Source organism: Rosa rugosa, chromosome 6, assembly GCF_958449725.1.
Source record: "Rosa rugosa chromosome 6, drRosRugo1.1, whole genome shotgun sequence".
NCBI classification, from domain to species: Eukaryota; Viridiplantae; Streptophyta; class Magnoliopsida; order Rosales; family Rosaceae; genus Rosa; species Rosa rugosa.
The window spans coordinates 26,481,639-26,495,017 of NC_084825.1; the positions used below are offsets into that span (position 1 = coordinate 26,481,639).

The 13,379-nt window shown below is 37.5% G+C and overlaps 1 protein-coding gene across 3 annotated transcripts; it reads right to left on the reverse strand.

Annotated features, from left to right (window-relative positions):
- Positions 1-1,837: 1,837 nt before the first annotated feature.
- LOC133713343 (uncharacterized) lies at positions 1,838-3,959 on the reverse strand. Of its 3 annotated transcripts, none has more exons than XM_062139343.1 (7): positions 3,710-3,959; positions 3,537-3,616; positions 3,139-3,258; positions 2,747-2,836; positions 2,443-2,487; positions 2,257-2,295; positions 1,838-2,132 (listed from the first exon to the last, which is right to left on the reverse strand). In XM_062139343.1, the coding sequence occupies exons 1-7, from the start codon at positions 3,882-3,884 to the stop codon at positions 1,977-1,979; spliced, it is 705 nt and encodes a 234-aa protein (XP_061995327.1). In that variant the 5' UTR covers positions 3,885-3,959; the 3' UTR covers positions 1,838-1,976. The 3 variants fall into 3 exon arrangements, with proteins under 3 accessions (XP_061995327.1, XP_061995326.1, XP_061995328.1); XM_062139342.1 differs by having other exon boundaries at positions 1,839-2,132; positions 3,139-3,270; XM_062139344.1 differs by lacking the exon at positions 2,443-2,487 and having other exon boundaries at positions 1,839-2,132; positions 3,139-3,270.
- Between the last annotated feature and the right edge of the window lie 9,420 nt (positions 3,960-13,379).

The following is a 13,379-nucleotide window of genomic DNA, read 5'->3' on the forward strand; positions in this document are numbered from 1 at the left end:
AACAATTAATCCAACTATAACTTGAACTCATAACAGAATATTAACGAATTAGACCTATTAGATCAAAATTAAAAGTGCAGGGGTGTTTTTGATGAAATTAGAAGTCCAGGGACTGAATTGATTTTGGACCTAAACCACAGGGTAGTAACCAGTATTTGTATCCAATGAAAATTTTCTTTGAACAATATTCAATGAATTTTTGTACTACTGGATTGCTATATAAGAATATTTTATTTTTTTGGTCAGAGAATTGTTCAACTAATTTGCTAAAAACAATTGGCTAAGCAAACTAATTACCATATTGATGCTTTATTATCTGATAACAAAAAGGTATGAGCCAGTTCACAAGTATGAATTTTAACACCCTCGGTACTAGAAATGAAAAGGACATTAATTTATGGAGTCTAAAAGCATGCATTACAAATGAATCTTATTCAGTGACAGTCCGCACAGAAGTTCCTAATTGGATCAATAGTAACAGCCACTCTCAATACTTATCGAGTAGGTTAATCTAAATAAGCGTTTCAAAGCATCCACACACATTCTTATTAGAGTAAAATTCAGTCACCGTCCCCAAACTATGCTGCCAAGGCCAATTTGATACCCGAACTCTCAAAAGTATCAATGTGATACCCAAACACGTATTTTGACATCAACGTGATACTTCTGTCAAAAATTCCTAATGGGGCCGTCTGTTTGCTGACGTGGCAAGCACGTGGGTCCTATGTGATATTTTTATCAGGAGCAGAATAGTCTTTCGCTACTAAGTAATTAAAAAAAAAAAAAAAAAAAAAAAAACACAAAGCTCTCTCTCGCTCTCTCTCTCCCCCCACCCCCCCCCTCTGATCGACGACTCCTAAACCCCAAAAACACCAAAGCACGGAGCTCCTCCATCTCTCTCTCTCTCTCTCCCTCCTCTAATCGGCGACCTCATCTGGTTTGATTGGGGAGGGTTCTAATTTGGCGATCACCGAGAGGGCGACGACGAATTTGAGGGCCTCGGTGATATTTTCTGGCGGGAGGGATTGAGAATTTGTGGAAGACTTGGAGGAGTGAGAGGAGAGGTAGGAATTGATGGTGGAGAGGGCGGATTGCTGGTAGAGGTCGAAGTTGGTAGGGGCGGTCTTTGTAGAGGTCGAAGTTGGAGATGGAGCCTCTGGGGCCGCCGCTGATTCCGTTGGAGGAGTGGTTGCTGGCGAAGCTGGCGTTGGAGTCGCGGTGGCGGAAGTGGTCGAACAGCCTTGATGGTAGCGGTGGCCGTGGGTTCATCGACTGCTTGGGTCGCCGGCTGCCTCTGATATTGACCGTGAAAGTTTTCAGGTGGGATTCCAATTTTGGGAGTGGAGATGGGAGATTGAAATTTTGGATTAGAAGTTGAATTGTTTGTTCTTGTTTTCTCAATTTGAATTGGATTAGAAGTTGTCAAATTGCTGCATTTGCATGTAATGTGAGATTCTTGATGTTGGGGGCGGTAACTGTGGTCGGGGCCGAGCTCGCGTTCGAGGCCGAAATCGGAATTCATTTTGGGGTGAGTGGTTGGTGGCTGGTGGCGGAGCTTGCTTCGGAGGTTGCGGCGGTTTAGGAAGAAGAAGAAGAAGAAGAAGAAGAAGAAGAAGAAGAAGAAGAAGAAGAAATGAAAAGAAAAATCAAAATAAAAATGAATTAACAAAAACAAAAGGGTAAGTTGGTCATTTAATTTCTTTTTTTGTCTCCACGTGCTTGCCACGTCATCAAATAACGGAGCCGTTAGGAATTTTTGACGGAAGTATTATGTTGATATCAAAATATGTCTTTGGGTATCACATTGATACTTTTGAGAGTTCGGGTATCAAATTGGCCTTGGCAGCATAGTTTGGGGACGATAACTAAATTTTTCTCTTCTTATTACATAAAAAGTAGATGACTAACAAGAGTTGCATAGCTTAATTATCATCCATAAACATTCATGATTTAAGATTCCACTCGACAATCACAATTCATAAACCCAGAGTCTCGAATTCCTGCGATGCTAGACTCGTCATGAGGTTTCTGATTTTGGGCGCAGGAGGCACATTACGAACGATGCAGTCTTCCACAACCTCCCTTGCTAGCCTTGATCCTTCAAGTGTACCGACAATAATAACGCGGTCCGCCTATTCATCAAAAGGCAAAAAAAAAATCTTCATCAAACTTACAATCCTCACTTCAACTTTCGACCAAGACTAGAATAACTGTACAGCATAATCAGTAAAGGCACATAGGAATAGAAATACTTACACCAAGCCAAATATCACATCCCGTCAGTCGTTCAAGGTCCTACAATCCAATTTGCATCGTCAAATTTAGCAAAAAGATCGAGAACATACGATCAGGGCTTTCTAATTTGATTTCAACTCTCTTGAGTTTTTAGTAAGACGGTGAAAAATAAAAAATAAAAATAAACATGAGTTTCATGTTATGCACCTGTAAAGAACCAGAGAGGAGTCTCTTGCACTTAAGCAATTGCTCCTGCAAAGTGCACAATTTATAGTAGAGATTAGGAAAAGCTGATACGGTGCAATTTCGTTAACTAGTCTACACCTTAATTCTAAACATAAACAAAAGCTCAAATCAGCGCATAACGATGCTATTGAAATTAAAAGGTCATAATACATCAAGCAGAGAGTGTGGAGGACATAATTAATTAAATTTAAGAAAATCTAACCTAGACCTGCTACGACAAAGGGAATAAATAAATAAAAATGGAATGAGAGAGATTAAAACATACTGATTCGATTCTATATGTTGAGCGAAGCCCACCTTCCTGATTCCCAGTTAGGATTTCATCAGTAAAACTTCCATTGATGTACTTTATCACCTGAAATCAACATTTTGTAAACTCGGATAATGAAATTGATACAAAACATCTTTAAAGTCGAGTTGCGTTGGAAAAAGAATGAGATACGGTGATGTTGCGAGTAGAAAAGAGAAACCAGTAGGATTTTAGTTAAAGGTAAACAGAAAGCGGGTTTACACAACTTAAGAAGAAAGAATTACATTGAAAGACAAAAAGGAAAAAACCTGACTGTATCTCAGTTATCAACGAGATTCCAAAACAAAATTGAACGTATAGGGACAATAGCTCATAGGTTACGGAGGAGAAACAATAGTCATACGTACCATAGGAGCAAGGCGAAATGGCATCAATTGCAAATATTCAAGAGCTTTCCTACCCCTGGCAACATTAGCTTCGCTGTTTGTGTTGCTTGTGGAGAATGTCATCTCACTGTATGGGTCAAGCTGTGAGCCAAGCTGTGAGCATGAATTAGAATAACCCGATTTAAAGAGCAAATGGTTCAGATTTCCAGGTCCAACATTATAATTATATCACACACACGCACACAAGTTTATTAGTCAGCTGAATAGAAACAGATTTCATCAGATTCAGGCCGGGAACCTACTACTTTAGTACAAATCCGAATCTTACTAAACAGACCGGTTGATATGGATAGGTTATGAATCATAATCAGAGATGGATAGGTTATCAATTATAATCTATCTGAAGAAGACTCAGATACCTGCACAGTCAGTTGGCAAGAAATGTCATACACCTTGAGAGCATCTGTCAGCTCGGTCAAATATGGTTGCAACATTCGTCCTGTAAATACCCAAATACCAAACAAACATAGTTAATCTCAAACCTAATTAAGAAAATAAAGAAGCTGACAAGTCTAAAAGAAGAGAAGAGGACCTTTGGTTTCAGTGAAGCGCCTAGAGAAAGACCTAGAGACTTGATCAGAAGCGACGAACTCGCCCTCAGGTGGGCGGGTCATTCTACGGGCAGCAGTTGGTGGCTGGGAAATTGGTCTCGTAATTGGTCTCGTAAAACGACGCAAAAGCTCTTCTATGGGCGTATGCGAGGCCATCTCGTCGTCCGGATCGAGGTGGCCGTATTAAGGTGGCGGAGAGATTTCTAGGGTTCGCCAACGTCCAGATCTAAATAGTCGTCCACATGTTTTGATTTTACACGATTTTTGGACCATCATATTTAATGCTGTAGATCGTGTATTTACTCTGAATATTTTTGTTCAAATATTAGTTTGTAAATTTTCCCATTGTGCCTGACTGCCTGCCTTCTCGATTAGCCCCCGGCTAGAGTAACCGAATCGAAATAGACGGTTCGCTCCTGTTTTTTAAGAAAAGAAACGACATTCTCATTGAACCAAATCGAGGAGGACGAACCGGTTCGGTTTTGTGAAGACTTGAATTTTACTGGGTAACTTTCTTGACTTGTTTGTCAATAATTTCTGCAAAAAATGCAAAAAGTTCCGGCTTATGCTTAGCTAATTTGTGTTCCTTCTTCCTCCTCTCCTTGAGTTTGTCTTGGCTGGAAGTTTGGGAAAAAGTCACAAAGAGTACTCCAACTTAAACTCATTCTACACTTTGATACCTCATCTTTTAAATAAATCACTTTGGTACCTGAACTTGCTGTTTCTATATAACATTCATACACGCCATTACTAACACCGTTAACTCAAGTACCACATGGCTTTTTCTATGGGTGTTTTCCGTCCTTTCACATTTTCCCTCTAAAAATCTCATAGCTTTCACTAAATCAACTAGTTCCCTCCAAAAGTTAATAATAGTCAATTTTAGTCGATCAGTTTGTTTGCTTGGCAAATTAAATTACCTGCTTCTAGCCATTTGATATGTAGGAGTTATCTACATGAACTAAGCTTTGGCACCATGCATCATTTTAAAGGTGGCGCCATGCATCATTTTAAAGGTGCATGTGAATATTAGATATATAGATAATGTCTAGCGCTTGATAGGCTCAGCAATCTTGGCTAACATGCAGTCTTAGCCTATCCAAGCACACACAAAAACGAAGAGTTGTTTACTTATCGATCTATCTAAAAAAAAATCTCCATAAGACATTTGCATTGTTCCAAAAGCACCACCATTAATTTGTTACACAAAATATTCAAATGAGCACATCATTTGTACTTTAATTGTTTTCCAACACCAAAGGATAATAAAATGTCATAGAAACAAATGGTCATGAATGTCATAAAATGTAAAAAGTTTGCTCCAAGCATCAGTACTTCCATGGCTTGTGGGCTCCTGGTTTTGCTCCATCTCTATTCATAGTGCATGTGCCAATATTAGTTGCTCCTAGTTTCTTGACGAGTTTAATCCTATTTGCAGGTGACTTCAACCCTGTGCTTGACCAACTTTACCAATAGACTTGGCTGTAGACATTGAGACTGATTTCACATGCACCTTCACATTGTATAATAGCACCAGAACAATTAATAAACCCGCTAAAACAAAATTAATCAATTCACACTTAAGGAATTAACAAGCAAGTATAACAATCATACCTGATTTGCATCAACCAAATTCAAATTTTGCATTTGTAGGTTCTGCAAATTATCAGCTGCAACATTAATAGTGGGAACTTGGACAGTCAAAGATGACACATGATCAGTTGGAACATTTATCACATTATCACCTCCCACATTCATATTCAAATTTGTATCCTCATTGACATTCATGCCCAAGTTCTCAGGGTGGGGTTGAGTATGCTGATTTGGGACTTCATCTCTGATATTTGGGTTTTGAGTCTGCATATAAGTTATTAGCTTGTGTAAACCTCTTGAAGTATTAATCAATAACATGCTGATAATTTTTTTTTTGTTTAAAAAAAAACCAATAGCATGAAAAAATGTTGACAAATACTTCACCTGGTTACGTCTAGCACATGTCCTCTGATTATGACCTTTGAGACCACACCTTCCACATTTAATCTGTGAATAATAACTCTTAGGAAGCTTTGTGATTCCAGGGAGGAGGTGGCTCCTCACCTATACACAAGGTTTGTACACATAATTTAACATATTTAAATCATGTAGACACAATCTACATAAAACATATAAGTTAGTATACTTTACCTGGTTCTTTAATCCTTGACATTTTAGGCCTTCCAGTTAGTCTTCTAAACCTTGGAGGTGCAATTGGCTTGTTAATCAACTCCCACTCATCGACCCCAGCTATAGGGTTGATCATTGGTTCATAAGCCATCAAATACTTCTTTTGAGTATAATGCTCATCAACAAAGTCTTCAGGAGACCATCCCTTGGAGTAAATTGCTGCAATAGCATGACTACAGGGAAGTCCACTCAAATCCCATCTTCTACATGTACATGCCATGTTGTCCAATTGCACAGCATGTTGAGAAATAACACCTGAACTACAAGCAACACCTCTGCCATGTATCTCAAACCTCATGTAACTAGACTCCAATGCTCTATATTCTTGGCTCCAATATGCATTCTTTTTCAATAATTTCTCAACCCTTGGACCTACCTTATACCTCCATTTTTCTCTGGCATTTCTCCTATTTGATAGCCTCACCATTAAGGGAACTCTAAGCTCCTCCAACAACCCCAAAATACCTTTCTTCCTTACTGGAAGAATGCTTGCATTGAAGGACTCACATAAATTATTAAGTAATATTTCACATTTAAATTTTGTATTGAAATGAGAACGTGACCAATGTATAGCTGACCTCTCAGATAACCACTTCCAAGCTTGTTGTGAAGCTTTACTCAGGTCTTCCATAGCTTTAACAAATTGTCTCATGGTAGTTGCTCTTGCTGCGGCCCAGAGAAGTTGTTTCAACTCTAAACCACTATGTCCATCTGCTTTGAAATTGTTATGCAAGTGTCTTACACAGTGTCGATGTTCCGCTTCTGGAAATCGTTCTTTGATAGCAAGTTCCAGTCCTTTTTATCAGATATAAACATATATGAATTACTATGGTAAATTTCCAGATCAGCTCGAAGAAACTCCAAAAACCACTGCCAGCTATCCTTGCATTCCTTCTCGACAACTGCATAGGCAATAGGATACATTCCATTATTACCGTCAATGCCTACAGCGGCCAATAATTGACCCTTGTGAACCCCCTTAAGATGACAACCATCCAACCCTATCACCTTCATGCACCCTGCTTTCCATCCTACCTTAAGTGATTCTATGCATATGTAAATTCTTTTGAATCTCCTGATATCACCTTCCATCTCAGTTTGTATCCAAACTGAAGTTCCAGGGTTCTTCTTCTTCTTCAACTCATGAGCATAACTTTCCAACAGATTGTATTGATCTTCGAAAGTACCTTGAGCTAGCTTGATTGCCCTTGTCTTGGCTCTATAACACATTTGATAACCAACATTCATGCCAAAGTCTCTACCAACAGCAGTTTGAATACCCTCCCTTGACCATTTCTCATTATTTATGAAGCTATCACTATACTCATGCATCAGCAATGAAAAGGGCATGACAATGATATACCCTACTGTTGAGCGCACTACACTTGTGCTCCATCCTCAAAATCCTAATGTACATAGTTGGAGTGTCTTTATCGGGACTCGCTGCATATATCCAAAATGGACACCCGGGAGAAGTCTTGCAAATAACCTTAACTTTTTGCCTTGTGTTTTTACCAAAACGAAGCTCTTTTTTAGTCAATACAGCATGCTTTCGTATTGGATCCTTGAACACTACGGAGTTGGGGAATGCCATTCCAAGTTCAAAACTTGGTCTTTTCATGTCAAATTTCTTGTTGAATTCTTTCCACTTAGACCACCTCCTCTTTGACTTAATTTTAAACCTCCCAACATCTTCACCATTCTCATCTGAAGAACCATTTAAACTACAAAGGCCATCTGAGTTCTCTCCATCACCATCAGAAATATGACCAGAAAACCCCATTTCTTCCCATTCTTCAAGCTTGCTTAGATCACCATCCACGTTTGTTTGAAAAAGTACCTCATCATCTTCATCAAAAATTTCATAATCACTGTCTACTATAGCGTCATAGTCTAGATCTTCTGAGCTTGATGAGCTATCAGATTCAACATCATCATATACATTTCCTTGAGCATCATAACATTCCCCTTTAAATTTTGTGTCATACCTCCTTTTTAAATCTTTCTTAGGTCTGCCTTTCTTTTTCCTTGGAACCTCATTGTCTTCAACAACCATCTTTTGCTTCCCTTTATCTTTTGGCATCTGTTTGGGTGTTGGCCCATCAAGCTCTACTTGTTGCATACCAATTATCATAGAATCCACATTCTCAAGCCCCATCTTTCTTTGTTGCAACTCACCAGCTTGCGTTAGTCCATCTCCACCTACCAATTGCTGCTCACTCATCATTGCTTCTGGCTCATCTTCTAAATCGCTAATGACATGACCCATGTATAGTTTGTGGTCTATATCATCATCATAGTTGTCTAACTCCCAAGGTGCAAATAATCTCCTTTCACATAGACAAACAATAAATACTTCCAAAATCCTCCCGTTCTTTGGAATATATTGAAGCATGTCAACAACATCTTCATCATTAGTAATTGGTAAATACCCACTCCCTGGTTCACTACCGGGTATTTGATACCAATATGTAATTGGACCCTGCACATAACCTAAATCGTTCGCCCAGTAATTAAAGCCATTGAATCCCAATTTAGATGGGTCAACCCTATCCACCAAAACAACATCTCCACCTCTGTACTGTCTATTTATACCACCTTGACTATAAAGCCTCCCTCCATGATTTACTGCAAGACTAAACAGATCACCTGCAAATGTCAGCAAATGAATGTTAAAATCCAAAAAATCACCATGTGTTACTAAACTGCAATTTCATTTAAGGAAAAACAAAGTTCAAAATATTCATCAGTTCCATTTTTTGCAATGAATATTCCATCCCAATTTTAATTCAATGCAAGCACTTCAACCCTGCAGATCCGAACCCAATTTATGACTAGCACCCCCACACGGCCACGCCCATAAATAAAGAACTACTAGTAATAGCAAGAGCAGTACATGTGAATAACAAATGTAGAAGATGACAAACTAAGGTACATGTGTTTCTATGTGAATTATTCTCTGGTAATTGTACAATCTGTTTCTATGTGAATTAAGAGAAAGAAAACAACCCCTTATATATATATACATACATACATACACCAGAATCTGGAAATAATATCTCTAACCCCTTATTGACGTTGGTTGACTGACATTTGCTTCATTGACCTTAACGCCCATCATATCTCTAAGCATTATTTATCAATTTCATGATATCAATTATCAACAAGGAGTTAAACTATGAATATCTGAACAAAAACGCTAACATGGAGAATAAACAATAAAGGAGATAAAATCCGGAAAGGAGACAAAACCCTAAAAGAGATTTTCGCATACCTTCTTGTCTTATTGGATCCCCATCAAGTCTAAAGTATCTCCAATAATTGGCCATAGTTGGTCAATTCTACCTCTGAGATTCTCAATCAAATTCTACCTTCTACCTTTTCATTCTGAGTTACAGTAAAAGCACAAGAAGTCAAGAACGACTGATGAATCCCAGGCTTTGAATCGCTGACTAATAGATAAGAGTAGGGGAAAATGTGAAAGGACGAAGAACACCCATAGAAAAAGTCATGTGGTACTTGAGTTAACGGTGTTAGTAACGGCGTGTATGAATGTTATATAGAAACAGCAAGTTCAGGTACCAAAGTGATTTATTTAAAAGATGAGGTACCAAAGTGTAGAATGGGTTTAAGTTCGAGTACTCTTTGTGACTTTTTCCCTAGAAGTTTTCGTTAAATGTGCTGTAACACATACACAGTAAAAGATTAATACTAAAATAAAGAAACAAATATCTAAAAATACTATTTTGTTTTATCTAACCGCTGTATCACCTCTCCAATAACAATTAAGTGCCTATAAGACAAAATTTAATTGTGTGTTACAAGTGGCTGCTCTTTAAGCAGGTTGGAACTTGGGTTGCAAGTTTGGAGCATAAGGTGGCAATTTGGGATAATTCTCAAGTGATTTTTTTTAACAGGAGCTGGCAGTAAGATATTCTCTGGCATTTATCTAATTGACTAAGCTAAGCTAGAATAAATAGAAGGTGGATATTTACCTATAAGTTCTAAATATTACATTTTCTAGTATAAATTAAAGAGATCTTTACCTCAAGTAAGAAAAACAAGAGATAGAAAAAAATAACAAATTACATAGAAGTTATTGACAAAAGATGACTTAACAACTACATCCCTTCGACCAAAAGAAAAAAAAAAACTACATACTAGGAAAGGAAAGGACAGAAAACAATAAAGAGAGAGAGAGAGACTTTGGAAACAAGCTTGTTAAAGACCTAGAAACAAAGTCTCAACACTACTAAATCAAGTTCTTGGGAATCTCAAGTATGATTACTATTTGGTTTCAGTTTTCAAATTCTGTAACTGCTTTGAACCGTAGAGAATCGAAATACCTTAGAACATGATTTTAGTGGGTAATTTGGTAAGTTTATCTTCTATTGTGTATACCTTAGAACATACAATCACAGCGCCTAGTATATAAGGCAAACACGACGCCGTTTCGTCCCCCAATCTGATCCTTGATCATCAAACCCATTTCACCATCTGAAACCTAGTTCATCATCACTATAGCCCTAAATTCTTCTCTTACTCTCATTCTATTCCAGTACCCTCTCATTCCTCCCTAATTCTAACCTTCGATCAATTTTCTCAACCATTTAAAAATCCAAATCAACTGCTTTGTCTCATCTGATGGGTTCAAATTCAAGTACTACTACTAGAAATGAGATCGTCCCAATTGCTGAAGAAGAACAAGCTGAAGCTTCACAACGCCCAAACATGAAAACGACGAAGAAGTCTGCTGTAAATATAAAAGGTGTTGAGAAGAGGACATAGTCTACAACATCTTCAAGGCAAAGATTTTGGGTATGAGAACATTTCAACAAGGTCGAGCACCCCATTATCGAGATTGTACGTTGATGGAAATGAGGAGCTGAAAATCCTAATCAAAAGAAAAGAACACAAATAACTATTTGGACAATTACAAGTGAGCAAACTATGTGCTTTCATTTACAATAGCATAAGAGTAACAGAGAATAGCAGAAGCATTCATAATAAACACCCACAAGATAACAAGAGATATATCATAGCTATGACGAAAAGAAAAAGTTGGTTTTTACTTTTCAGGTGATAGAAAGAAATTTAACACAATTTGTTCAAGTAACACGAATTGGTATTGATTGCTCGCCAACGTGTATAACCATGGTCCCAGAAAAACTAAAATAAATAAAGTAATGACATTCAAACACAATTAAACTGGGATTATGAAACCTACAACCCGATTATCAGAATCAAAGCTTGAACTCATTTAAAGCCAGTAAACTCAGACCACACTGAAATCAAATCAATCCCAATTCAACCCCCAAGAGTAAGCAGAATTCAATTGGTCTAATTTTGGACCGTCCAATAAAGTTTGACCTTATCCATCCTACAAACATATCAAGATTTCAAAAAAAAAAAAAAAAAACATATGAAGATAAAATAATATTTACCCATCCTTAGATTTTTTAATCCCAGAAAGCAATTTTCATTTTTTGAACCCGTTTTTAAAGAACTGAAAAGAAAAATTAGAAAATTAGAAAAGAATTGCTTTCCAATTCTAAGAATTTTTAAAGAAAAAATTGCGGAAAACAAACAATTATTTGCAAGTTCTTCCCTTCTGAATTAGACATATTCATATTTGAAAGGATTAAAGCACCCAACTCATAATTGGTGAATAGTATATTGTCTCCTGCTTAGACTGATAAATACACGAGAAATAACTATATCCTTTCAATCTACCCCGTGGTAGTCAGAAGCCGCCAGGAGCTTACCGGGAAGCCACCTTCCCTGCCTTGCCAAGATGCCTCCATGATAATCTTTCTAGACTAGAAATGGGACTTTGAGTCACACATTGGAAAACAAGTGTAAGAGGGGAGGCTCCCTTACTTATAAAAGAGACCTCCACCCACTTAGAATCTCATCCCATTACATCTTTTGTAATCCTATTAGGCCGCAAGGCCCAAACACTAATTAAACATTTCAAGTGGACATAGTTTGTTGTGCGGAAGCGTAACAAACACAACATTGATATGGAACTAAATGAGCGACTAAACAACGAAAAAGAAAGCAAACACAAGAACACAAGAATTTATAGTGGTTCACTCAATCAATGTGATTGAGCTACGTCCACTTTCGGAGCCGGCGAGAAATTCCACTATAATCAATTGGAGAGAATACAATTAGAGTTTAATAATAAACTCTCTACCCAAAATTCCAATACACCAATACCTAGTTAACTCTCTCTCTCTGCAATACTGGCGGCAGTAGGCATATATGTATATTGCCTAATTAATCTAGACATATATATATATATATATATATATATATATATATATATATATATATATATATATATATATATATATATATGTATGTCTGGATTAATTAGACATACTCTTAGTTTGACTTATGATCTAGTTGAAACAAGTCCAAACCTAGGACCATGGTAAGGGAATTGACCCTTTTGGTTTCCAATGACAATTAACTTCTACTAGAAGAGAAAGACTTGCGTGGGGCACCCGCACCACGTGGCAATGCGGCAGACCAATCACTGCCTAGCAGGGGGGTCTTTTGGATATTGTATATTTAGGGAGCAGGGGCATTTTTGGAAAAAAAAAAAATATTTATTCTGATTGGGTGGTCCTAAAGCCACGTGGTGGGGAAACCCCCACCTAAGAATTTCTCCTACTAGAAAAGGGAAGTAGTGAAAAATTGTAACCACTACAGAATTCAATGGAGTAACAATTAGCGCACAAAACTTCAACAAAAATAAAATTGTATACGGGCAATTGTACGTATCTTTTTTCTTTGGTCTGAGGCAATTGTACGTATCTGATAAATTCTATGATACTCGTCAACACATATCATCGACAACTGAAATTTTAGGTTATCAAATCCTAAACATTACCAGAATCAGTTATATTTGTTAACAAAACATTGCAATATATTGCAAGTAAAATCCCGGATTGCTGATATAATTAGAGAAGAGGCAAACAATTAGCATAGCAGATCAGGGATCGAATGGGAAACCAGAACTAGTAGCAACAAGATTTACTGATATATTTCTGGGATAATCAACAGATATTTGATGTTAATGCTACTAATCACATACCGAAAACTTGAAAACAAAGCCTGCTATCTGGCCAATTATTTGGGGCTGCGTGTTGACGATCAGTAAAAATAACACCAGATTAACCTTGTGTTAGATGACTTATGTGAAGTCCTAATTAGGAAAGTTGTAACAGCCATGGGATGAGTATGTTTTGTTGCTTTTTATTTCTTCCTTTTGGGCGCTTTGGGTCCCCATCTATCCAAAAAACAATAACACCAGATTGCTCTAATGTGCTCTAGTGACAAAGCTATCTAGTGAAGACAAATACACAACTGGAATAAATTTCTATATTTACTACTCCTTGCTTCTGGCATCCAGACCAC

What these genes read in the sequence shown, in the direction of transcription:
- LOC133713343 (XM_062139342.1), bottom strand. Translation starts at nt 3,884, where the DNA reads ATGGCCTCGCATACGCCCATAGAAGAGCTTTTGCGTCGTTTTACGAGA. An exon ending in GCGCTTCACTGAAACCAAAG is followed by an intron (nt 3,617 to 3,709) that starts GTCCTCTTCTCT and finishes GGGTATTTACAG; the next exon opens with GACGAATGTTGCAACCATAT. An exon ending in CAACATATAGAATCGAATCA is followed by an intron (nt 2,488 to 2,746) that starts GTATGTTTTAAT and finishes TGCACTTTGCAG; the next exon opens with GAGCAATTGCTTAAGTGCAA.